This window comes from Eurosta solidaginis, chromosome 2 (assembly GCF_040869045.1).
Source record: "Eurosta solidaginis isolate ZX-2024a chromosome 2, ASM4086904v1, whole genome shotgun sequence".
In the NCBI taxonomy this organism is placed as follows: Eukaryota; Metazoa; Arthropoda; class Insecta; order Diptera; family Tephritidae; genus Eurosta; species Eurosta solidaginis.
In genome coordinates this window covers 290791115-290819061 of record NC_090320.1, presented here as the reverse complement: position 1 = coordinate 290819061, position 27947 = coordinate 290791115, and the positions used below count along the sequence as shown (strand labels likewise).

At 36.2% G+C, this 27947-nt stretch overlaps 2 protein-coding genes and 1 long non-coding RNA gene across 3 annotated transcripts in view; 2 read left to right on the top strand and 1 right to left on the bottom strand.

Annotated features, from left to right (window-relative positions):
- LOC137241179 (UPAR/Ly6 domain-containing protein CG9338) overlaps positions 1–13534 on the top strand; it is a 40590-nt gene extending 27056 nt beyond the window's left edge. The window contains exons 3-5 of the mRNA XM_067768497.1: positions 96–269; positions 4473–5107; positions 12321–13534. Coding sequence (XP_067624598.1) covers positions 96–269; positions 4473–4693 — 395 coding nt within the window. The 3' untranslated portion in view covers positions 4694–5107; positions 12321–13534. The remainder of the gene's footprint in view (positions 1–95; positions 270–4472; positions 5108–12320) is intronic.
- Positions 13535–23657: 10123 nt separating this feature from the next.
- On the top strand, positions 23658–26143 carry LOC137242851 (uncharacterized). Its single transcript, XR_010950388.1, has 3 exons — positions 23658–23905; positions 24003–24167; positions 24324–26143. It is a non-coding gene; the product is annotated as an uncharacterized lncRNA (long non-coding RNA).
- Positions 26144–26528: 385 nt separating this feature from the next.
- strat (RAB interacting factor STRAT) lies at positions 26529–27516 on the bottom strand. The gene is made up of 2 exons (XM_067770104.1): positions 27328–27516; positions 26529–27253 (listed from the first exon to the last, which is right to left on the bottom strand). Exons 1-2 carry the CDS (start codon positions 27448–27450, stop codon positions 26963–26965), a joined length of 414 nt encoding a protein of 137 aa, XP_067626205.1. The 5' UTR covers positions 27451–27516; the 3' UTR covers positions 26529–26962.
- Positions 27517–27947: the final 431 nt, after the last annotated feature.

The window sequence follows — 27947 nt, the reverse complement described above, 5'->3', positions numbered from 1 at the left end:
AGTTTTATTTTTATTTTTTAATGATATTTAATCTTTAAGCGTCTTTTAGTCATTCAACAATCTTTATATACATTTTTTTATCTCACTATTTTCAGGTGCTGCCATTAAGTGCTACGTATGCAATAGTCATAAGGATGCCAATTGTGCACTAGACATACCACCAGATCACTTGCTAAAGGACTGCCAAGAAGATTATTCTACACGTGGCAAAGGTATACCAACCTATTGCCGCAAGATCTCGCAAATCATTGAATTCTCTGTAAACAACTGTAAGTACACAAAATTTATCAAAAAATAAAAGTTTTTTTAGTCAAAACCATAGACGGGCATACTGCAGTTGAAAGTAAGCGGTTTTCGAAATGTCAACGAGTTAAAATTAATTTTTATTGCCAATAAAGTCATAATGCGATATAAAGGAGTCTTTAACAAATCGGTTTTTTGCATTACCAGTAAAAATTTGCTACAGTTACTTTAGAAATTTAATGTACCGCTTATAGAAACAGAGTTTCATTAACAGTAGAAAAAAACTAATTCAATGTAAATCGCGGTCAAATTTTACTGGTAGTGCAAACAAAATTGCATAATGCGTATACTAAATGCTGATTACACTAATTTCGTCATTAAGCTATAAATTTTTGAATGTAATTTTAACTGTTAATGTAAGTTTGTTTACATTACCAGTAAAACTTTTTTATACTCCCATTACTTGTTATTGAATAAATATTATTAATGCCAACTTTAAGTGAAAATGTAAATAGAATTCAAGGCCGTACCGATACCGGTGTACGCGCTGCGGTGCACCAGGGCCCCAGCACCGAGGGTCCCCCAAACCCCCCAGTCGCAAATTAATTGCTACTTCAAGTGAATCCGAAATAAGAGTAGAGGCAGAAAAATTCGTTCAAAAGATTCCAGATCACATATTCCCATTGTTTCCTGCACAGTTGATGCCAATGAAAGCTGCGTTCAATTCAAAAATAAGTCAAATGAAAACAAACAAAGAGCTGGCAGATTTTCTTGTAATTGAAAAAAGTTCATTGATATCAAATTTTTCAGATATTTATACTGCTTGTATAATGTTCTTGACCATCCCAGTAATAACTGCCACCGCTGAACGATCATTTTCAAAATTAAACTTGATCAAAAATTATTTCCGAAGTTCGATGGGTAATGAACGATTAAGGCAGTCCTATCTATTGAAAATGAAAGAGCTCGGAAAATTCATTTTTCAAAAACAATCGATGATTTGCGAGTATGAAAAGTAGAAAAAAACTTTTCTAAAATGAGAGATACAAGAAACTTACAATACGTTCAAGAAAATTTGAAGTTATAATGTTTGTGAGATTTTACATTGAGTATTAATAATTAATTTACTATACGTTTTCCAGTTTAAGTTCAGAAATTTACAATTCAAGTTCAGAAAATTACAATTCAAGTTCAGAATTTCCAATTTAAATTCAGAAATTTACAATTCAAGTTCAGAGTTTCCAATTCGAGTTCAGAAAATTACGATTCAAGTTCAGAAATTCCAATTGGAAAATCTGAACTTGAATTGTAAATTTCTGAACTTGAATTGTAAATTTCTGAATTTAAATTGGAAATTCTGAACTTGAATTGCAGTTTTCTGAACTTGAGTTGTAAATTTCTGAACTTAAACTGGAAAAGGTGTAGTCAAATGTAGTGATATAAGAATATTTATTCTTTTGTAACGCTTAACAGTTGTGATTAGCGACACAAGTAGTACGACAATTTGGCTATAAAAAAGTATGTAAAGAAACTATGTATGCAACATAATATAAAAATATCCTACAAGCAAAACCTTTTGTGTTGTATAACCTTTTTTTTAAAAAAAGGGACTCCTGTAAATTTTGCACAAGGGCCCCCATAAACTCCGGTACGGTCCTGATACGGCTCTGATTGCAGTCAAATTTTTCTAGTAATGCAAACAAACTCACATTGTCCGTTCAAAAATTGCAAATAACTATAATTTCGTTTAAAACAAAGGAATATTAAAGATTCTTTGTGATTTAAAAAATAATAATATTTTACTGGTAATGCGAAGAATCTTTTATTGTTAGTAAAAAGCTGCTAATTTCTGCATTTAGTCACAAATCCATAAATCTTTAGAAGCTTGCATTACCAAACAACGCTACTGCTGCTTAATTTAAAAGAAAATTTTAACCAATATTATACCGTTTTCACACAGAAACTTAATCGAATCACAATTCTGTTTAATGAAATAATTAAATTTCCCTTTTCATACTGGTACTTTTGCTTCATTAAAGCGAACATCTGGCAGCAGCCCCAAAAAATATTTTGTTTTAATCGGTTTTATTTAGGTTGACTTTACAGGCAGGCTGCATGCACGGCCGTTGTGAACGAATCTTGTAATTAAAATTTAAGTAACTTCCCGATAAGCTACAAGCTTGAAACTTGGAATGTAGTTCAGAACCCCATGACAATGCAATAATAAGAAAAAATCGCCGCTAGGTGGGGCAAGGATCGAGATATTCGCAAAATTCGCATTTGTGGTCCGATTTGGCTCATATTTGGAACACATAATACATGCAAGAATAGAAATCGACCTGTGAAAAAAATCGCCGCTCGGTGGGGCAAGGATCGAGATATTCGCAAAATTCGCATTTGTGGTCCGATTTGGCTCATATTTGGAACACATAATACATGCAAGAATAGAAATCGACCTGTGAAAAAAATCGCCGCTAGGTGGCGCATGGATCGAGATATTCACAAAAATCGTATTTGTGGTCCGATTTGGCTCATATTTGGAACACATAATACATGCAAGAATAGAAATCAACCTGTGAAAAAATCGCCGCTAGGTGGCGCATGGATCGAGAAATTCACAAAAAACGTATTTGTGGTCCGATTTGGCTCATATTTGGAACACATAATACATGCAAGAATAAAAAGCGACTTATGAAAAAAAATCGCCGCTAGGTGGCACAAGGATCGAGATATTCACAAAAATCGTATTTGTGGTCCGATTTGATTTGGTCCATATTTGGAACACATAATACATACATGAATAGAAAGCGACCTATTTGGCCCGATTTGGCTCATATTTGGAACAAATATTGCATATAGTCCGGTAGAAGTGACATCAAAATATTTTGGAGTTAGAAGAGGGACAAGCATACGTGGCGCAGAGTCGAGTAAAGTCTTTGGAAGGATTATGTATTGAGGACTTAGATTGTAACAAATTGTCAGGAAAGAGTCCTTGTAATAATGAGTCACTAAATGAACTAAATAGAATGAGAAATAACAGGCAATTAAATAAAGACTAAAAACTTGAAAATAAAATAATTTAAAAAAAATTTTTAAGTTAAACGGTTTTATTGAAAACAATACTTACATGAAGTAATAATAATACGAAAAGCTAGAAAATAATTAGGTAGGTCCTAGGTACTAGTCATCACACTCCTTATCAATCTATGGCGTTGATCAGACAATTAAATAAAAGCGTTGGACACGTCCTATTTCTATTGATAGTCATAAGTAAAACCAACTGAACCTTAATCAAGTTATGCTACGCCTAACATTTTTAGAAATTTCACGCGCCCAACGCTTTTATTTAATTGTCTGATCAACGCCATAGATTGATAAGGAGTGTGATGACTAGTACCTAGGACCTACCTAATTATTTTCTAGCTTTTCGTATTATTATTACTTCATGTAAGTATTGTTTTCAATAAAACCGTTTAACTTAAAATTTTTTTTTTAATTATTTTATTACAAAAAATAGTTAAAATGGAGAGCAGCCGTTTCCTTCTTAACTATAAATACAATCAAAATAAAATGCATACGCAACTACCCATAGATGTTACACCTAACCAGTTTCGAAAAAGCCATATTACCTTTTGCAGCAAATGCGGCAAAAATTTAATTATGAATTTTTTCGTATTTTTCTATTTTTCGTAAATTGTTGAAAATAATTAATTTTTGATTGTCATTTGTTATATTGACAATGAAATTTGAAGCACCAAGCAAAATCGACTGGATTTTTCACTCGATTAGGCATTCAATAAAGCAATAATGAGATAATTAGAAATCATATTTCGTATGGAGGATTGAGTTCAATTAGGGCTTTAATGTAGAAAACTTGACTAATTATTCCATTAAGCCTCTGTGTGAAATTGGCATGAGAAACTTTTAACTGATAATACGAACGAAATTGCAGTAAAATTTAGTTTGAAATGCAAAAGCCATTTGTTTACTACGATTGCCAATATTAGAGATTTATACTGATAATGCTAGAGGAATGCGAATGCAAACAAACATGCAATTACGCGACTAAGCAGTAAAACTTTACTGCTAAAGCAATACTTTTGTAATAAAAATAACTGGCTACTGCATGATTGTTGTTAACGCAGTGTCAATCTATGGTTTTACATTACTCAATATTTTTTCCGCAATTTTTATAACTTTCTTTTTTTTTGTTATTTGAACGTTTACAGTACCACCAGATAGTCGTATCATACGCTCGTGCGGTTTTCTAAATCAAACATCAACCAATTACTGTTATCAACGCGCCGGTTTTGGCGGTCGTCAAATTGTCTGCTCCTGTGACAAGGACAATTGTAACGGCGCTGGCGCGCTAAGCGTATCTTTTGTTGTGATGTTAACTGCTGTTAGCGTTTGGGCTGTGCTTTCTTTTTTCAAACGTTCCTTGGTTTAATCCCCGAATTTCTTATGAGAAATTTTTTTTGGAAATTCACTACAAATTTTATTTGTGATTTGTTTAATATTACGTTTTTGGTATTTGTATTTCTAGTAGCTGAAAGTTGGTATAGTTGTTATATATATTTTCTTTTTAATTTGTTGTTCCTTTTTTGCATATGCGAACTTAATCAAAATACGAAACGCATACGAAACACACAAAAATTGCGAATACTTACGCTGCATTATTCCTTCACGCAAATGTAGATAGATTTACAGTTTTGTTTTGTTCAATACTGGTTCAAACTTTTATTTAACTACTGGAATATTCACAAAACGCACATTACCATAGGAAAAAATCAAGGAGCAGCTGGCATCTAATAGAATTTAGTAAAACAAACAAAAATCGCAACTAATGAAGTTGGTTTTAAAGGTGAGTATGGATTAATTCATTGAAAGAAAAATTAGCATTTTTATAGAATTCTTGTAATATTCGATCGAAATTTTTATAAATTTGACTGTTGTGTGGTTTTGGCGCTTTCGTCGCACCATGAAAGTGTTCATGCTACAACGAGCCCAAAAGGAAAGCATTTAGACTTATTATTTAAGAATTCATGAGCTGAACACTGGCTTATAATAATTGATTATTCAATTATTATGTATGTTTTTCTAAGAGAAACTGAAAATAAACAAACATTTACTGTCATATTGCGATGGTACCATTTCGAAAACCACCACGTAATCATCATCAGGCAATTTCGTAATGTTATGAAAGGTTTCACCGAGATTCGAACCGCGAATCACACGGTGAAACTGCAGTTGCCTTAACCACTAGGCTATCTTAGATTACATAAACATAAACACAGTGCGTCTCCTATTACCATCGCCGCCAAATAGGTTGAATAAGCCAATAAACGTGCAGTACGCGCTTTGCAAAATTGCTATGCCTGTGATTTAAAACCTTGGCAATGACGGATTTAGCTACCTGGCGCTTGTCTTTAACTTGTCTCTGTCCACTTCTACCCTTCCACCCTGTCTCATAACGAGGAACGGAATTTATCTGTGTGGGCGGCAGATATCGTTCTACTTCAGGAACGCAACATAAAAACGAAGACTAATTCAACAAGGGTGCCGCAGAGTGGTGTCCTATCCCAACTTTTATTTTATTTTAACATATCGAAGTTCCATTCCCCACCCGAAGGAGTTTCTATTGGTTCCTGAGCCTATGACTCTACGAGAACGCAACATGTCCTGCCCTTTTTCTTGATGAGCTTTGCTGTAAGATAAACAAATATCTCCCTAGTATTTCCAGTTATTTTCACCTCGCGAAATTTGGCACCATCACCGACAAAATTTGCGGCGATCGTATTTACAGCGTGGACGTCGCAAATATTGGCCATATTGGATATCCACGTCGATGGCATCACGCTATTGACACTCCTACATCCAAAAATCGATCAGAATCTAAATTTTGACAAGAATTCACCCGAAATTGTACCTTAAGTTGAGAGACATAGCAAAATCCCTGGCTGGCAGCAATTGAAGCAACGACAAAGATAAGCTCAAAGCTACTTATAAAGCAATTGGCCAGCCGCTTGTACGCTACGCGTTTCCGGTATGGTGGTCGAGCTTAAAAGAAACGCACTGGAAGAAACTGCAGGCCTGGCAAAACACCACGCTGACAACTGCCACGGGTCGTTTCCTTATGTCACTATAAAGGTGAGGAACCAAGTGCTGAACAAATAGCTTCCGTTGAATTTTTAGAAACGTGGACATCGTGAGAGACATCTGATTGAAGTGGCCCTGCCTCGAAGGAACATAAGGCTCTCAGCGCCAGTCATGAAGAGTCGGCCAACTCTATGCCGAAGAATGCTCGTGGAACCTCGTTCTTAATGATAAATACATGGAACTTCAGCTGAGGAAAGCAGACTTTCCAGGGAGATGCGCGTGACTCTAGCACAACTTCGATCTGGATAATAGATTAAACTCTTAGTTACCCAAAATCAACACCGACATACGCAATGTATGTCCTGCATGTAATGTGTAGCCACATGACACAAGCCATCTTTTCCAACCAACCAAACCTCTAACACCCATGTCGCTTCCGGCCAAACCTGTCAAAGACGGCAATAATTACCGCCTATAAAAGATGTTTCACTTTAAGGCCCAGTTTTTCAGTACAAGTTCAACTCAGTTTGTCAGTTAAGCTACCCTTAAACTTATTCTGCAGTTTTTCAGTCTACTTTAACTGAAGTTTAAGCTGAGCTTAAGCGGCCGGTCTGGGGGGTAAACTCTAATTAACCTATCAGTTGCGTTCTTTCGAAATGGAGTGGAATATACCCAACAAGCATTTGGGCTTGAGTACCATTAGAGCTCATGTTGATAACTAGGCATACTTTTAAAATCTCAAGAGTTGTTTCGAAACAGTGGCTCAACTGGAGAATCATAGCGTACTCAGCAAAATAGGGAATATATTATAAAGCAAGAAATGCTATTATTTAAGTTGAAAAAATTTAATTAACAACTTGTGGTTCTCTAACTCGACTCAAATGTAAGATTCCATACTACAGTATTTTCACGAAAATAAAATGAAATATATATAATTTAAAAAATAAATAAATGTGACACGCTAACCTCCGAAGAGATTTTAGGCCGAGCTTTCCTTCCAATTTGCGTCGTGCTTCTTTTAAGATTTCCTACAATTGGGCGGGACGGGACCTACTTGTTTTATGCCGACTGCGAACGGCATCTGCAAGGAAGATAAGTTTTCACTGAGAGCCTTTCATGCCAGAAATACAGAGTGCTTGCCAAACACTGCTACTAATTGAAAAACCTTATTTCTAAAATTTTAATGTTGCTTTGCCCGGGGCGTGAACCCAGGATCTTCGGTGTGGTAGGCGGAGCACGCTACCATCACACCACGGCAGCCGCCTATATTATTTATTTTTGATTACTTACGCCTCATTGCTGCTATCAATTAGGTGTTTATTTCTCACAATAAATAGCTATTTGCTTTGGTGGTACCACCTTGGAGATTGTTTTTCAACTTCACCTCAACTCGATATCCAATGTAGGATATCAACTGGAGAAACATTCATTTAAGAATATTGAACGTTGAATAGTCATTTGAGAACTGTACATTTCCCAAGATCTCTCGAAATTAGGATATCAATTGGAAAATATTAATGACGTTGGAGATCAACTCTAAAACTTTTAATTTTACAAATTTTCTCAATGGTTGGATAGTGATTGGAGAATGAAGTTGGATATCAACTCATGATCTAAATGGTTTAAGAGAAAATAAACAAGTAAGAACGGGACTGTCTTCGGCTGTGCCGAAGACTTCATACCTTTCATGAATGGGGCTGAACAATAATCTTATCCCGTTCTTAATCTCCGAATAATCGGATGTATAAGATAAGAAATATATAGTGAACAGATCTACATAACTTAACGATTTTTAAGATAAATATAAAATAAAAAACAGGTAGGTACTTTGTGTGAGGATGCAAAGTTTCAGGTTTTTTGTGGTCTGCGTGTAAAAACTATGACTACGAATCACGTATTTCAACAATATATGACGTAAACGTAACTATTTGATGAAATTTGATGAATTTTGAAGCTTCTAGCCGTAAAAAGGGGGTAAAAATTAGAGTTTATATGGGGTATATAATATATATACCACCGATCTCTATGATTTTTTCAGACAATAATATATGCTATATACGTAAGCATATAGTGAAATTTGAAGCTTCTAGCTGTTAAAATGGGGAGGAAATTGCGCAAAGTTTCTTATCTGAACAATCGGTTGTATGGGATATATACTATATATACCACCGGTATCTATGATTTTCTCAGACAACAATATATGCTATACACGTAAGCATTTGGTGAAACTTGAACATATCTAAACCATTTTTAAGATAAATATAAAATAAAAAATAGGTAGGTAATCTGTGTGAGGATGCAAAGCTTCACGGTTTTTGTGGTCTGCATGTAAAAACTATGACTACGAATCACGTATTTCAAAAATATATGACGTAAACGTAACTATTTGATGAAATTTGATGAATTTTGAAGCTTCTAGCCGTAAAAAAGGGGTCAATATGACAGTTTATATGAAGTATATAATATATATACCACCGATCTCAATGATTTTTTCAGATATCAATATATGCTATACACGTAAGAATTTGGTGAAATTTGAAGCTTCTAGCTGTTAAAATGGGGCCGAAATCGTAAAAAAAATATATATATACTATATATATATTCTATATATACCATCATATATATAGTATATATATCACCGATCGCTATGATTTTTTGACACAACAATACATACTATATACGTAAGCAATCGGTGAAATTTGAAGCTTATAACTGTTAAAATGGGGTAGAAATTGCGAAAAGTTTCTTATCTGAACAATCGGTTGTATGAGATATATACTATATATACAACCGATCTCTATGATTTTTTCAGACAACAATATATGCTATATACGTAAGCAATCAGTGAAATTTTAAGCTTAAAGCTGTTAAAATGGGGTAGAAATTGCGAAAAGTTTCTTATCTGAACAATCGGTTGTATGAGATATATACTATATATACAACCGATCTCTATGATTTTTTCGGACAACAATATATGCTATATACGTAAGCAATCGGTGAAATTTGAAGCTTATAGCTGTTAAAATGGGGGTAGAAATTGCGAAAAGTTTCTTATCTGAACAATCGGTTGTATGAGATATATACTATATATACAACCGATCTCTATGATTTTTTCAGACAACAATATATGCTATATACGTAAATATTGGGTGAAATTTGAAGCTTCTAGCTGTTAAAATGGGGCTTAAATTTGCGAAAATATATATATATATATACTATATATATATACTATATATACCACCATATATATACTATATATACCACCGATCTTTATGATTTTTTCAGACAACAATATATGCTATATACGTAAGCATTCGTTGAAATTTGAAGCCTCTAGCTCTTAAAATAGAGCAGTAATTACGAAAAGTTCCTTATCTGAACAATCGGTTGTGGGGGATATATACTATATATACGACCGATCTGATAAATTTTTTCAGGCAACAATATGTGCAATATACGAAAGTATATGGTGAAGTTTGAAACTTCAATCTGTTAAATTGGGTAAGATATTACAAAAATTCTCTTTTTCTGAAAAATCGGTTGTATGGAGGATATATGCTATAGTGGTCCGATCCGGTCGGTTCCGACAAATGTCTAATCGGACACCCAAATACACCCGCTCACCAAATTTTATCAAGATATCTCAAAAATTGAGGGACTAGTTTGCATACAAACAGACAGACCGACAGACGGACATGGCTAAATCAACTCAGCTCTTCAACCTGATTATTTCGGTATACTTAATGGTGGGTCTATCTATTTTCCTTTAAGGACTTACAATTTTCGGTTTCGTGACGAAATTAATATACCATTTCATTTTCATGAAAGGTATAAAAATAGGTAGGTAATCTCTGTGAGGATGCAAAGCTTCACGGTTTTTGTGGTCTGCATGTAAAAACTATGACTACGAATCACCTATTTCAAAAATACATGACGTAAACGTAACTATTTGGTGAAATTTGATGAATTTTGAAGCTTCTAGCCGTAAAAAAGGGGTCAAAATGACAGTTTATATGAAGTATATAATATATATACCACCGATCTCAATGATTTTTTCAGACATCAATATATGCTATACACGTAAGAATTTGGTGAAATTTGAAGCTTCTAGCTGTTAAAATGGGGCCGAAATCGTAAAAAAAATATATATATACTATATATATATACTATATATACCATCATATATATATTATATATATCACCGATCGCTATGATTTTTTGACACAACAATACATACTATATACGTAAGCAATCGGTGAAATTTGACGCTTATAACTGTTAAAATGGGGTAGAAATTGCGAAAAGTTTCTTATCTGAACAATCGGTTGTATGAGATATATACTATATATACAACCGATCTCTATGATTTTTCAGACAACAATATATGCTATATACGTAAGCAATCAGTGAAATTTGAAGCTTATAGCTGTTAAAATGGGGTAGAAATTGCGAAAAGTTTCTTATCTGAACAATCGGTTGTATGAGATATATACTATATATACAACCGATCTCTATGATTTTTTCGGACAACAATATATGCTATATACGTAGGCAATCGGTGAAATTTGAAGCTTATAGCTGTTAAAATGGGGTAGAAATTGCGAAAAGTTTCCTATCTGAACAATCGGTTGTATGAGATATATACTATATATACAACCGATCTCTATGATTTTTTCAGACAACAATATATGCTATATACGTAAATATTCGGTGAAATTTGAAGCTTCTAGCTGTTACAATGGGGCTTAAATTTGCGAAAATATATATATATATATACTATATATATATACTATATATACCACCATATATATACTATATATACCACCGATCTTTATGATATTTTCAGACAACAATATATGCTATATACGTAAGCATTCGTTGAAATTTGAAGCCTCTAGCTCTTAAAATAGGGCAGTAATTACGAAAAGTTCCTTATCTGAACAATCGGTTGTGGGGGATATATACTATATATACGACCGATCTCATAAATTTTTTCAGGCAACAATATGTGCAATATACGAAAGTATATGGTGAAGTTTGAAACTTCAATCTGTTAAATTGGGTAAGATATTACAAAAATTCTCTTTTTCTGAAAAATCGGTTGTATGGAGGATATATGCTATAGTGGTCCGATCCGGTCGGTTCCGACAAATGTCTAATCGGACACCCAAATACACCCGCTCACCAAATTTTATCAAGATATCTCAAAAATTGATGGACTAGTTTGCATACAAACAGACAGACGGACAGACGGACATGGCTAAATCAACTCAGCTCTTCAACCTGATTATTTCGGTATACTTAATAGTGGGTCTATCTATTTTCCTTTAAGGACTTACAATTTTCGGTTTCGTGACGAAATTAATATACCATTTCATTTTCATGAAAGTTATAAAAATGATGTTGGATATCACTTCCGGAGCTATATATATAATTTCGCTGGATAATTTTTTTCCATGTTTGTTGGGTAAACAAAATCCAGCTGTTGCCGTATCTACAAATTATCTATATAATAAATGAACCAACTCGAGTTTAAATTTGACTAGAGTTTAAGCAAAACTTAGTTTAAGCTTAGCTTAACCAAATACTGAAAACCCGGGCCTAAGAGTAACCGAATCTAGGCAGAAGGCAGGTAAAAGAGATTTTTAAGCTGGCAAAATTGCGGAAAGCAAGGAGGGCTAAAATCCATTACAAAACAGCTAGACTAAGAAAGAACCTCTATTGGGGAGATGTATTCCAGGGCTTCCTAATAAGGAAAGAGGACACATTGTAATGAAGAGTCCCTCCAAACGCATTTCACCACACATTTCATATCGCAAGATGATGCGCAAGATTTGAAAGATATCAAGGCTCAAGTACTAACGTTAGATAAAACGACAACAATAAAAAGCTCTAACGAATACTAAATATTTTATGTATTTAAAACAAAAAAAAATTTATTTAAAATTAATGTAAATATTTTTATTTTTTCTTTTCAGCTAAAACGTCACGCCCAGTTCCATTGGAGAAAATATAAAATCTTAGTACTCTTCTAGGCAGTAAACGAAATAACAATAATTGTTAAAAAATAAATAAATATGCAATAAATAATAAAAATAATTAAATTCAGTAGCTGTTCATATGTTGCCCAATTAGTAGAAAATATTTAAGAAAATGTGCAAAACAAATTTATATATGAAAGCTTTAATGTGGTAAAGTTTAGTAACAAACTTTGTTTAACCATAGATCAATTAAAAAGGTAACAACACACAGCTTATGAAACCAAGCATATTTATAGCCTGATTTTTTAACTAGAATTTTGTTTTAAAAAATAAAAGCAAATTTTAAAAAATTTCCATTCAAACTTCAAGTTTTATTTTCAAAAAAAAATTTGTATCTTTAATGCTTAAAAATTTTATTTTGTCCATTTATCTTCGTTTTTCGATTTTCCATTTTTTAAGGTAGTCCAATTTTACGTATACGTACAAAAGTAGGTGATTTCTTTACTTTTTTTTATAAAAAGAATTCAATCGACCTTAATAAATTTTGTTAAATTTCTTTAAAACAATTTAAATTTTTTTTACATTTGTTCTCTCTTTTTTTTTTAATAGTTAAAAAAATTTTTTTTTTTTTAGATCTGCCAAATAAAAAACCCACAAAAAAAAATAAATAAACTTTTTTTAAATGTCAAAATTCGAGCAAACCCACATTTAAACAAGAACAGCAAAAATGTAGTACCAACCGTGTGAATCCACCAACCGTATTGTATTATTGTATGTAGCAAAAAAAAATGTTTGCAAATTTTTTGCAACACTTCTATTTAAACTTGCAACAATAACAAAACGCCACAGTGCATTTGGTGCCAAGTGACGACTTTTTGTGTAAGGTCATATTTAGTGCATAACTAATGTTAAATTTAATATACGTATGTATGTAATAAATTCAACAAAAATTGTGTAAACTCATAATTTTTTTCTCGTTTTTGCTTTTATATTAAAAAACAAAAGCAAAAGCAAACAGCTAAAACCAAAAATTAGTTATAGTTTGCTACACAAGAAAATCGCTGATATATATTGAAAATGTGTTTCACATTTGATTTTCGAGTGCGTTCTTTTTTAAATTTAAGCGATTATTAAAACAAAATAATAAACAATTTAAAATTTATGAAAATTTTGAATAAAAAATTTAAATAAAATTTAATGAACAAAACAAATATTGAATTTTTTATTATTGGAAATTTGTTTTATAGCGCAACTTTAAAGAAAAAATTTTTTAAATGATTCTCCCGTTCTCGAAAATGTTGGTTAGTTTGAACTGGTTGGTCAATAAAGACCTTACTTATGTAGATTCAATTTGTCTATTGTGTTACCAGAATATGTTTGATGAGCAATTCTACGTTTGCAGGCCCCCACATATTATTTCACATAAAACGGCTGAATTATGTATATGTGTATGGTGATGCTTACGGATATGTTCCATTAACTGTCTTGAAAAATCAGCCGCATCAAGCAGGTCTGCTGGGATACCCCATTTTGGAACAGAGTTCTTAAATGAAGTGGGAATAGGGCACTACCCTGTTTAATTCTCCTTGCATTGCTAAGATACCTACCTGGCATTCAGACAGCTGGCGGATCACCTCCTGAGACAAGGGTGGAGAGATTACTCCCTATGCCATGTAGTAAAGTGCCATGGTTTTCTGGCTTTTGCCAGGATAAAGTGGTGAAATTTGGTAGGTGATTAAACTTTTTGATGCAAAATAGAAATTTAGCACATTTTTGTAAAATGGGCGTGGCATCGCCCACATTTTATAGAAAAAAATTTTAGTTTTCCAAGTGGTAAATCAAAAGCCTTTGATATCATCGTATCGCCCTTGGTGTTATATAAATCTGGGAGAAATCTGCCGAGGACCACCCCTTTTAAAAATATACTTATAAAAACATAATTTAAAAACAAAATTGCTTAAAGGTTTAATGTTGCCAAAATTTGCAATAAATTGATGGCACACTATAAGTAGAGGTATGGTAGTGCCAAGAACGGAAGTTTAAAAAAAACTGTAAATCATCCTGGCCTGCTCTTTTACTTTCCGTTCTAGTCGTTTCGTCGGAGTGGTCGTACAGTGTCATCATCGGCCCAACTACAATTTTTCGGGCTTCTTTTAGTTGAGCTGAAAATTTAAATATGCCCCAAGGTTGGCTTTGTGCTTCCTTCTGGCGTTTTGGCGGAGTTAGGAGATGCAATGCGTCACTGACCTGAATTCAGGGTGGTAGTTTTGCACTCCTAACAGGAATCATAGAGTTTATATGTGATCGCTTATTGAAGTTTAAAAACTGGCGTGTTGCCATATAAAAACCAACTCGCTCTATATATATAACGGATCATAACGGGACAGTGATTAAAACATGGCAGCAGGCCATATATTGAAAATTAAAATTTATTTATATACTAAAATTAAAGATAATTCTCGAAATTATCATACAAACTAACGGAACAAATTACGGGTGCATACATAAAACTGCAATTTTTATTGCAAAAATTGAAATTCACTTTTTTGGGAACATGGATAAATAATTAAAAAAAAAAAAAACAACAACAACATCACTTATTTAGTGACTGGCGGGGTGCCATGTGAAAACCAACGGTGACCAGTGCGATGCAGGGTCATTCTAACCGCCAGAATATGGCTAAAAAAGGGGATGGTTCAAGACCAGTGGCGATGCCGGGTAAGAACCCTCTCCCCAACAAAACTTTAGGCAGGGGGCCAGGGCAAAGGGGTGTTCTCCGGGATACTCCTGGCACTAGCAGAGACGCAACAGGTATGCAGAATGCAGCCTCGGTTGAAGCTGGTGCGCAGGCCCCGCGTGGCCCACCCCCGACACCCACGGCCTTCACGAAGCCTAGTGAGCGGCCAAATCCGAGTGAAGTTGGATACAAGCACAGGAGAGCGGCTGCAAGGATCCTAACCAGATCCGCACGTATGCCAGACCTCGAGAGTAGAGCGGAAAGCGACAGCGTAGGAGAAATACTGGCAGAGATTCAATGGGCGAAAGAGGTGATACCCGACTTTCGTCTGGCAGAAGAAAGGGGCCACAAGTGGCAACCAAAAGGACAAGGTCGGCGGCAGTAGTGCCTACCAAACCAAAAAGGCCGAAGGTGCATAGGCGCTCTTTTGCAGAAGTGGTCAAGGACAAAATCCTGCTAGGGGTCGTTGACGACAATCAGGAAGACGGCGCAATAAAGAAAGACGAGCTGTCGAATATCACCCTGGACGTTCTTATGCGCAATCCTGTACCGCCACCGGTATGCAAGGATGCAGGGTGGTGCCAGGGTAGTATCAAAGTCGTGGCATGCGGAGACGAGAGGTCCGCAGCCATATACAAAAACACGGTAGAGCCTGTAGGTGAAGTCTACCCTGGAGCAAAGCTCAGGGCGGTCGATTTCAAAGACATACAGTCACGGCCACGAGCAAGGGTGTGGCTACCGGCAAAACCAGCTGAACCAGAGAGGATACGCAGTATATAAGAATCCTCAATCCGACGCTGCCAGCCGCCAATTGGAGAGTTGTCAGCGTGGAGAAGGGGGACAGAGCCACACGTCAGGCTGTCCTCCTACTGAATGAGGAATCGCTGACAGTATTGAGGAAAACTGGAGGCGAGATAAATTATGGTTTAGACACCGTGACTGTCAGGGTCCACAGTAACGACGTCAACGCCGCTAGGAACTTGGCAGCCGAGTTGGAGCCAGAAGAAGAAGGTAGCGACGAGGACGTGGTTACGAAGGCAGATGGGGGTGAGCCGGATACGCTGGACGGCTACGCCTCGTCTACCTCATCCATGGGGATAGGCGGGTTACACCTGCATTATACGGAGGAGGAGCTGATGATGGAGGATGTAGCTAACTCTACGCTCAAGGAGGGAGAGAAAGTGTGCGATGTTGGTGCGGGTCCTCCAGATAAACATGCACCATAGTAAAACAGCTTCCGCTGCACTGCTGCATCTAAAGGGGCAGCTGATATTGTCCTCATCCAGGAGCCGTGGCTGGTAGGACAAAACATTTGCGGACTCAAGTTCACCGGCTACACACTGCACATAGGTAGATTTTAGACATTTAGGCGGCTATAATTGAATCTCTGAAAGTTGCCACAATTACAAAAAAAAAGCACTCCCACAGCTTAAGAATAGACAGGGGAACAATAATTCTACCCCTTCCCAGCCATCGGATACCTGGTATTAGCTGTCAAGTAATCGGAATTTAGCTATTTCTGAAACGCGTGTTATAGTTTTTTTTTTAACCTATGTGAAATCGCATGTTTTAACGTGAATATTTTAAGTTTTAAGACAATTGAATTGGGTAGTTGTGATGGATTCTGATATTTCAGGTAAATACTAATATTATTAATGGTGTTTGTGATTTTTAAAAGTTATAAATTGATAAAGAACCTATTTTATTTAGGATGTTAAAAAAATGTTTAATTTTTTTATTTTTATTTTTTATTTTTGGTGTTCAAAACAAGTTTTGTTATGTTTCCAAGTCCGTCCAAGTGAAAGTTAGTTTTGAACATGGTACTTGGCACAATTAGCTTGCCAACTGCATTAAATCCAGCTGCAGATACTTGCAGATAGGGGGTAGGGGGTTAGATAAAGGGTTTGATACACCCTTGTTGCTGTCCAACAAGAAAAATAGCCTCACTGCGCAGGTATTTGTTAGTGATACACAGTGTAATATCTATTTTTTTAATATAACCGATTAATTACACAAATTATTATAATTTTTCATTTATTAAACAGTTTTAAGAAGATATAGGCAATAAAATATTTTTGGTCGCCTAAAACTTGAAAATCTACCTATGTGCACTGGTATGTTGTGGCACCTCGGGAAAGCCAAGATCGTGTATACTTGTTAGTACCAAGCTTAATGTTTTGTTTCTTCCTCAATTTAGTGATGAAGACACAACAACGATCAGCCTGAGCCTGAGTGTGGGTCAAATCAGGCTATCATCAATTTATCTAGCCCATGAGAAAACGGATCCGACGTCGACCGTCAGGAAGCTACATCAGATGCACTGATACTGGGAGGAGATGTAAACGCGGACCACTCCACCTGGGGGAGTAATGACGAAAACGAAAGGGGTGAGTTACTTTTTGATTTCATCCTAAACTCTAGACTAACCATAAGCAATAGGGGAACTGAACCAACCTTTATTACAAAAACAAGAAGGGAAGTTCTCGATGTAACCTTAGTCTCAGAAGATGCGGAAGAGTTGGTCAGATACTGGAGGGTCCTTAAGGACCACTCATTCTCTGACCATCGTTACATCCAATTCGACTTAGGCTTGGTCAAAAGCAGAGCGCTGCCGCCAGAAATATTAAAAATACAAATTGGCAAGAATACAATAGGGAACTAGTTAAGATATTGCCACTTGAGAGCGTACCCGAAACACCAGGTAGCATACCAGAACTGGAAAGACTGGTAAATAAATTCACCGGGGCATGCCGCAAGGCACTAGATAAAGTCTGTCCCAAGAGAATTCAAAGGGGTAAAAAGAAGCCACCATGGTGGAATTCACAAATCGAAAACCTTCGTAGGTTAAGTAGGACCACCTTCAATGCAGCTAAAGCCTCTGGCGATGAACAGCATTGGGAAGTATACAAAGAACATCTTAGAAACTATAAGTTTGAGCTAAGGAAAGCCAAAAGATCCTCCTGGCGAGATTTCTGTAGCAGCATGGAAACAGTGTCTGAAGGGGGTAGACTCAGGAAAGCACTTTCCAGATCGGCTAATACGGCCCCAGGATGCTTGCAAAAGCCTGATGGTTCGTGGGCCGAAACTGGGGAGGAAATCCTGGATCTACTGCTGGATACATACTTTCCAGGTGCAGCTAAGAACGAACCAGGGGATACACAAAGCTTGACACAAGCAACAGTGCAACCTATACTGCACAACCTAATTACAAGAGATAAGATATCTTGGGCCATCCAATCTTTTGAACCATTCAAAACTCCAGGGCCGGACGGAGTTACACCTATACAACTGCAACAGTCACTGGAATGCAGCACTAGCTGGCTATATGCTATAATAGGAGGTGTCGTGGCACTAAATGACATCCCAAGTATATGGAAAATATCTACAGTGGTATTTATTCCCAAGGCAGGCAAGGTATGCCACGCGAAGCCTACGGACTTCAGACCCATCAGCCTATCTTCGTTTCAACTAAAGATGATGGAGAGGCTGATGGAAACATATATCAGGGAGGCAGTGAATGACCAACTCTCTGAAGCACAACACGCCTATATGAAGGGTAAATCAACGGAAACGGCATTGCACGAAATTACATTGTGCATAAAGAGATCGTTCTCCTTCAAGGAATACTGCCTGGCAGCCTAGATATAGAAGGAGTGTTCAATAACATTAAACCCGACTCATTCATTAAGGTACTGACTGATCTGGGCATCGAATCTCAGCTGGTGGGTCTTGTGCACCAATTGCTGCTATGCAGGGTAGTACAAGCAGAACTTGCAGGGGTATCGGTGAACAGGTTCGTCATTAGGGGAACTCCCCAAGGTGGAATCCTATCCCCTCTGCTGTGGGTCTTGACGGTGAATCAGCTGCTAAAGGACATGGAGGAGGGGAGGGGCTGTTAAGCTATAGCATATGCTGACGACCTTGCATTGGTGATAAGCATGGGCCGTTGATAATGGTCTGGGCGTGAATCCAAATAAAACAGAGATGGTGCTCTTTACGAGGAGATATAAGATACCACGTATCTCAACTCCAGTGCTGGCAAACACAGTGCTTAAGTTAAGTGAGTCCGCCAACTATCTAGGGCTCACACTTGATAAGAAATTTAACTGGACACAAAACACCACGGAACGTGTCCGTAAGGCCACGGTTGCCCTCTACACATGTAAAGGGGCAATTGGACGGAAATGGGGTATGTCCCCTATGATAGTGCATTGGATATACACGGCCATAGTTAGGCCAATATTGCTATACGGAGTGGCGGTATGGTGGCCCGCCCTGAATAAATCCTCGACGGTTCTTGCTCTTCAAAAGGTGCAATGATCTACACTACTATGCATAAGCGAAGCGATCCGCACAACGCCAACGGAGGCTATGAATGTAATACTGAACCTACTACCCATATATATAGTAGGCATTGAATATGCAGCATGTGCAGCTATCAGGCTGAGGAAACTGACCACATGATCGCACTGCAAACATACTGAAATTCTCGACAGATTCTGCATACCAGAATGGACAGATTTCTCAATTTCAATCCCTGAGAAGGAACAGTGGGTGAATGACCCTGATTGGCCCACTAACAGCATTTAGATCTACACTGATGGATCTAAACTGGATAACAGGGTCGGAGGGGGTGTCTATTCTGAAGGGAGTCTCTCAGAAGCACATTTATATTTTCTCAGACAGTCAAGCAGCACTGAAAGCCCTTGACTCTGTTACGGCTAATTCTGAAACTGTAGTATGCTGTCGCAGATCACTAAACGTGATGGGTGAACAGTTTATTCTGCATCTGGTATGGGTTCCAGGATATAAGGGCGTACCAGGTAATGAGATGGCGGATGAGCTTGCAAGAAAGGGTACCTCCCTTCCATTTTCGCTATCCTGGAAGAGGTTGGTCATGCCGCTCTCCACCTGATGGAAGCGGGAGCCAGGTGGAAGCATCATGATAGATGCCACACGGAAAAACTCACATGGCCGGAATGGAATGAGAAGAGATCGCGAGAGCTTCTCACCCACCGTAAGAGGGATATTTCCTTAGTTGTAGGTCTTCTTACGGGTCATGTTTGTATTGGACCGCATGCGGAAAGGATTGACGCTCCATTTAGTGATTATTTTAGAAGCTGCGGCAACGAAGAAGAACCTAAAACTGTTAGGCATCTACTCTGTGAATGTCCAGCGCTCGATAGAAGAAGGCAACGTTTTATGGGAAAGATGTTTCTCGTAAATCCATAAACTCAACGAAGTGGTTTGATTAGGAGAGTAGGAACAAATCCGTGTGGTTTCACAATGGGCCTATAAAGGCCTAAGTGTGCCACTCCAATGTGGACGGCAGCCACTTGAACCTAACCTAACCTAACCTAAAGACAAATTGAATATAACCTGGCGTGGTGCCATTTAAAAACCAATCTTAATGGAAATTACGAACAATTACAATAATTAATACCAAATCGCAAGCTGCTACACATGGTTCTGGCCTCTATGGTATTACCATTGTGTACAAGTGGCGCCAAAATTACATATACACTTCGATGATAACAACAATCTGAAGAAAGAGCCATCTGATATACAACCTGGCTTTATGGACTAACATCCGTGCCATTCAACCAAACCCAATACAAAAAAAAATTCCAAAAATAAAAATCTACCAATTTTAATGAAATTTGATAAGAATCTGGTTTCTATGATAGCATCTGCTGTATAGCCTTTAATGGAACTTGATAATTGGTTAGTTATTTCAGCATTCATATCATTCAATGTTCGTGGCGTTTTCTTTATTTGTAACCATCCATATAGCGTCCAAAGCGTGATCCACCTTTCACGCCGAGTGTCCTGGGTTCAACATTAAAAATTTATAAACCATTTTTTTCAATTAGAAACAAAATTTCTTTAATCGTCCCTCGGAAGTGATTTCGAAAACACTCCGAGTATATTTCTGCCATTAAAGCTTCTCAGTGAAAAAAGGGCCAATTAAACTTCCTTAAGGGCTAAGGGCGGCCGCCGTGGTGTGATGGTAGCGTGGTCCGCCTATTACACCGAAGATCCTGGGTTCACGCCCCGGGCAAAGGAACATCAAAATTTTAGAAACAAGGTTTTTCAATTAGAAGAAAATTTGTCTAACCGGGATCGCTCCTCGGCAGTGTTTGGCAAGCACTCCGAGTGTATTTCTGCCATGAAAAGCTCTCAGTGAAAACTCATCTGCCTTGCAGATGCCATTTGGAGTCGGCATAAAAGAAGAATGTGCGTGACGCAAAATTGGAAGAGAAGCTCGGCCTGAAACCTCTTCGGAGGTTATCGTGCCTTACATTTTTTTTTTTTTTTTTTTATATAAGGGCTAATTAAACATACTTAACCATATCCATAACCATCTCCAATGTGAACGATTAATGGTGCCTTAAACTAAAAATCGTGAAAATTTCATAAAAATGAAGAAAATGCGAAAAAATTGCAAAAATATTCCACAAAAAATAAGTCTCTTAGTCGTAACGTATCCAAAACAATGAATAAAATCTACAAAAAGTTATTAAATTCACCAACTCAAATATTTTTAAGTTATGGATACGGCGAGAAACCAAAAACCAATTGGTTGACTATGATATGGTTATGGCGTTAGCGTTATGGTATGGCACCATTAATCGATTACATTGATTTCCATAAGGTAGGTTCAATCAGCTGTTTGATCTGGTTATGGTTTTATGGTTATAAGTCACCATTAATTGGCCCTTAAAAAACATGTAGGTCCCACCATGGTGGAATCACCATAAATAAAAAAAGACAGAAGAAACGGTAGTGATGTATTTTCAACGGTCAAAAGAGGGTAAAATTTGTACCCGCTTTGAAAAAATAGGAGTAGAATAATAAATACGAAAGCCATTACAGAAACTGTTTTTTTTAGCATATCAGTGCTACCTAACAACAATGTAGAAGGGATACACAGGACCAGTGCGAGTTTACATTACTTGTGGCATCGAATAAAAATAAAAATAAACTTAAACAGTGATGAGCGGTAAAATACAATGAATGCGTCTAAAGTAAACTGACCTCAACTTCAACTGCAGTTGAAACTTTCATCGAAAAACCAGACATAAAAGGGAGAGGTGTTATCCATTATTTACTTACTTACTTAATTGGCGCTTAACCGTCTAAACGGTTATGGCCGTCCAACAAGGCGCGCCAGTCGCTCCTTCGCTCCGCCAACCGGCGCCAATTGGTCACACCAAGGGAGTTTAAATCGTTTTCCACCTGGTCCTTCCAACGGAGAAGGCAGCTTAAATAGAGGTTATGTTGCGAATAGAGTGTATGGCAGTGTCATATAATGAATGTCATATAATGAAGGAATGGTGTTCGGAGTTTTTTCAAAGTTAAAAAAACAAATGATAAAAACTTTAATATAAATAAAAATATTGTTTTAATAACAACAAAAACGCCTTATATATTATATATACATAAATTCGGAAGGATTATCTCACTTTAAAATTTGAGATAAATAACCTAATTTTCACCGATTTTTTAGTTGCGCTACTTGGTAAAATTTACAATGATTTGTTGAACTGTGTAACTTTGCACACTTAAATGGTCTTCGGGTTTAATGAAAAGTTTTACAGTCCCACTTGGAAGTGATCATAATACTTTTGTATTTTATTATTTAATTTCCCAGCACAACAATTTGACAAAATTATTTTAAAGTGCTAGGGAAAACAGCATAAGATAAAAAAAAAATAGCAAAAACAAAAAATAAAAAAATTAAATAAAAATAAAAAAAATCCGTTTCATCCCTAAAAATGCATGATATTGCCATCTTCCCTTCAAAAAACGCGAGTACTCTATAAATAATGTAAGGAATACTCCTTTGGGAGCATAGGACTGCTCCAAATCTAATCTGTATTCATACAAAAAATGTGCTCCAATTAACATTACGATGTCCTAGGAGAGGAGTAGGTGATCCCACTCTCGCTTTGTTTGTGAGTATTCCATAGAGTACATACGTGAGAGTACATTCCACAGTACTTTCACTGTAGTACTCCATAGAGCACCCACAGAGGATCATATGCCAAAGTACTAAAGAGGAATTGTGTTGTCGGAAAGAATTATCGGAGTGAATTTAATTTAAAATGAAAGTAAATGAAGAGGGGCAATACAACTTTTATATTTTATACTACGAATATTCTTATGTTATTTACCATTTGCATGAATAAAGAAACTAATATTTCTCTATACTATAGTATGTATACATAAAACCAGTGCGCTGCTGCATTTTATCAGAGTTGCCAAAGTAAAATTTTATTATCAGTTATTTGTATGCAATATTTTACTTTTGGCAACTCTGTTCGATCGTCATCGTGTCGTGATCACTGTCGTTAAAAAACGAGCAATAATCGGCTGATGGTGATCCGCAAACGCATTGCAAAGGAGTATTGTTAGAGTACTCCAACAAGAAGAAAATGGAACATGTAATCCAACAATTTTTGCAGGGTTGCCCTGTTGATTTGTCGATGAGAGACGGAACTAAAACACGGCATATGTTTATACAAACTTGACCAGAAGATCCTCCAAAAACCACTGACAGTTAAATTCATGATGTATTACTAATGGTACCAAATCATTAATTACTAAAATATGTCAGGGGATATACTAGCCCCGCGTCAGTCGGCCTACACCAGAAGATGCCGATCCGATAGAGCCGGATTCATATATTCTATATTACAATCCATAACTGTAACATTCCTCTTATCTTAATTACATAATTGGCACCTAACCGCTTAAACGGTTAGTCGCTTCTTCTCTCTGCCAACCTTCGCCAATTGGTCCTCTTATCTTAGTGGTCCGATTTTAGGGCAAAGCGACAACAGTGAGTTAAAATTTGTTGTAACTATATTTAGAATTCCAGTGTTTTAGCATAATAAGGTGTAAAGTGTAATATGACAGTTTTGGTGTTCTTGTTGTAGGAAAGACAAAAACATTCCTCGAAAGTGGGAGGGACGCAACAAATTAAATAGGGTAACCTCGAAAGTCTTCAGTCGCGCTGAACAGGCTAGAACACTTAGTTGGATGCGACGTAAATACAAATTTTTTAACAGATGTACGGATGTAGTGAGCTGTTTGAATCGCTGGTAAGTTAAGCTTGATCGGCATGCCTGAACCCGGCTTCAAAATCCTCCATGAGTTACGATTGTCAAAAACATCAAGTTATACATATATGTATAAAGATTGATATGAGACATAGTAAAATTGTGATTTCTGAAGTGACTTCGTTATCATAATTTCAGATGATAATCAGCGGGTTAGGGGATCAGAATATACCCGCGGTAGGTATGCCTGTCGTAAGAGGCGACTAAAATACCAGATTCAAGGGGCTGTGTATCGCAACACTTCAGCGCAATATATAGCTTCTCCAAACCCAATTGTCAACCTCACATTACCGCGGCGAATCCAGTTTCACTAACAGGTGAGGCTCTGGCGATCCCAAGCTCCTCATGCAACTTGGGGGTTTGGAAGGGTGGAATTACCTGAAGGTTTAAGGTGGCCATATATATTGTTCCCGGGATGGTCGAGCTATCACCCTTTCGTGGAGCAACCTTATCGCTACAACAACAACAACGATGATCATAGATGATGTTGCATGTTCTAGTAATCCAAAACAAGTAAAGTATAACCTTCCAATAATATCTTATATAATGAACAATGAACAAAGTGTTAAAAAATATATATCATAAATGATTAGACAACAGAAGTGACATTTAGGGTAAACTTTTCAGTGATGTCAGTATTCTGCTTCACGATACATTCTCCGGTTAAAATCTAAACATTTCAAGTCATGCGCTTACGTTCTAGTCATATAAAAACTATAGTTATATAAAAACTATTTTCGTGGTCGTCATTAGAGAAAGGGGGTCCTCACACACTGGGGGAAATAGGCTGACGCGACTTCGAGTTGACACGAACTTCGCAATATATTGAACAACAACAGGGAGCAATCCCTTCCGAACTAAGTATCTACTAGCATCTACACCTTTTCCAGTTTAAGTTCAGAAATGTACGATTCAAGTTCAGAAATTTACAATTCAAGTTCAGAATTTCCCATTTAAATTCAGAAATTTAAAATTCAATTTCAGATTTTCCAATTCAAGTTCAGAAATTCCAATTTAAATTCAGAAAACTACAATTCAAGTTCAGAAAATTACAATTCAAGTGCATAATTTTCATTTCAAGTTCAGAAAATTACAATTCAAGTTCAGAAAATTACATTTCAAGTTCAGAAAATTACAGTTCGAATTCAAAAATTTATAAGTAGGGTGCTAATTTTCAAAAGTTATTTTAATTAATTAATTTTATACTTATATGTTACTTGCGGAAGTGTTGATGCTTCGTTGACCATGTTGCCAAAATGGTGGCTTGGGTATAGCGTACCCCAAGTTTTCTTCAAGGGGTGTACATCCCAAACCTTGAAATCAAATGGAGGATAATTCTTTCCAACAAGTGCATGATGACGCTACGACCAAGAAAGTACTTCAGTCGAAACAGCAGTTTGGAAGCAGTGGAAGGGAGACCTCTACAGATTTGCGAAGGTGGAGGAAGACTTGACCTCTTATGGTGCTCCCAATCCCAGTCAGTTACCGCGAAACAGGTAAAGCTGGCATGATTTGTTACGAAACTGCCAAAATCACGATTAAGTGCCATTCATGATGAATGATGATGATGGCGGATATGTTGGAATATTTTGACATATAGCGCCAAGATCTATTCAGACAGTACCTATACATTACTTCCGGAAGTGTGGACGCTCCGTTGACTGTTTAAGTCGTCATATCTTCTTCATCACTGCTGTCATACTTAGTGCAGATCAATGGTTGTCACGCTAAGAATAAAGCTGGATGGCATTGCAATTGCTTCTTATTAGCGAGAGTTATTTTTCTTTGCTATTGGCTATTTGATTTAAAGGAGTTAAGATGTACAATACTTCCTTCACACATAGATACCATCTTACATACATTTAATTCCATTGGATCAAAAAAAATACCCGACAAATATCTGAACTTGAATTGTAATTTTCTGAACTTGAATTGCAATTTTCTGAACTTAAATTGTAATTTTCTGAACTTGAATTGCAAATTTCTGAACTTGAATTGGAAATTTCCGAATTTAAATTGGAATTTCTGAACTTGAATTGTAATTTTCTGAATTTGAATTGTAAATTTCTGAACTTGAATTGTAAGTTTCTGAATTTAAATTTGAAATTCTGAACTAAAAATGTAATTTTCTGAACTTGAATTGTAAGTTTCTGAATTTAAATTGGAAATTCTGAACTAAAATTGTAATTTTCTGAACTTAAACTGCAAAAGGTGTAAACAACGATGATAGCCATTAATGGCAAAAGTGCACTGTTAACATAACGCCAATGGCAAAACCCCTTCGAAAATTTTCTTTAACAGTTTTTTCTACATATGGAAGTGGCTTCACATTACAATACGCAGTTATCTTATTTCCACTTTAGGAATAGTATAATATTTATTCACACACATATAGAAGATACAATTTAAAATAAAATAGACACAGCCAGAATGTGTCATGTTATTTATTTGCTTGAAATTATATTTTAAAAATTTGATTAAAAATGCTTGCATTAAAATAAACCGTTAGTCTTAGTAGTATTACATACAAAATCATTTAAATACTTGTTTTTTTTTAATAAGATATGTTCCTACTGAAATGCTACATAAGTGTTTAAGGGATACAATCAATAGTTGGAGAAAATGTATACATTGTAGATACATGCATATGCGTTATAGATAAACAACAAAAAAAAATTCGATGGCATTTGTTTTTCACTTTTAATATCTAGTCGTTTAAACGTGGAAATGGTACTCCTCTATTCATAATTGTTTCTGTTGTTTGCTAAACAAACATTTTACACGCCCTCTACTTCGCATGCTTCTGGTTCTAGCACTGCATCCGGTTCGCTACCGTGTCTAACACGTTTCAATGCAACATAACACTTTTTATTTGCTATTTCGTGGTATCCCACAGGTCCCATTTCACAGTCAGCGCATATCAAAAATTTACGATTATCTACTGTATTTGAAAAGCCAATATTCTCAAATGTGAATATATCATCGATGCACCAAAAATTGTTCAACATTTCTGTTTCTATAATTTCTGCTTCTTTTCGGTGTTTTTGCTGCATTAGTGGCATTTCAAACTAAATTTATAAGATAGACGAAAAAGAAATAACCACCATGAAGAAGTCTCCATTTTAATAGGAAATGCATTTACCTCGTGCTCCACATATTCTCCTAGCAGTGGTTTCAGTATTAAAGAATAACAAAAATTGCAGCGTACGCTATGCTTATTTTTATTGTTTATTATTTGTTCTGGAATTTGTGCTTCATCCGTCATTGTTATAACCAAATTTGTGCAATCCAAGATTTGTAGAAGATTGATAAATCGTCAGCTGTTATTTACAAACGACCAAAATATCGAATTAATAGAGCTCGCAAGCTATCGATAACACTATCGAGTCTTTATTTTCTCTCTTTACCAGGCAATCCCGAAAATCCTTTGCAGCGCCTGGATTTTGGGATTTGAAAACGACAATTCCGGGAGTTATGTTTTACAAGACGGTGCAACACTTAATTTTAATAACAAAATTTTTTTTTGGGGTTGGATTTTATTTAAGATGCCATGATTTTCAAACTTTTGTAGATTAGTAGGGGTTGAGGGGGTCCTAAAAATCACCAAAATGGAATCCGCAGCTCTAGGAAACTCTTAGTTTATGAAATATAAGCTTTTTAATTTCCAAATTTAGTAAAATTTCAACTTAAGTCCTGCACTTAAAATTCGGGTCGCACATGTCGATAGCGGTATCAAAAGACGCGTATTTGCGTCAAGATTCA

Excerpts from the sequence above, each read along its gene's own strand:
- strat (XM_067770104.1), bottom strand. The coding sequence starts at position 27,450 with ATGACGGATGAAGCACAAATTCCAGAACAAATAATAAACAATAAAAAT. Across the intron at positions 27,254-27,327 it reads GAGAATATGTGGAGCACGAG|TTTGAAATGCCACTAATGCA; the intron begins GTAAATGCATTT and ends TTATAAATTTAG.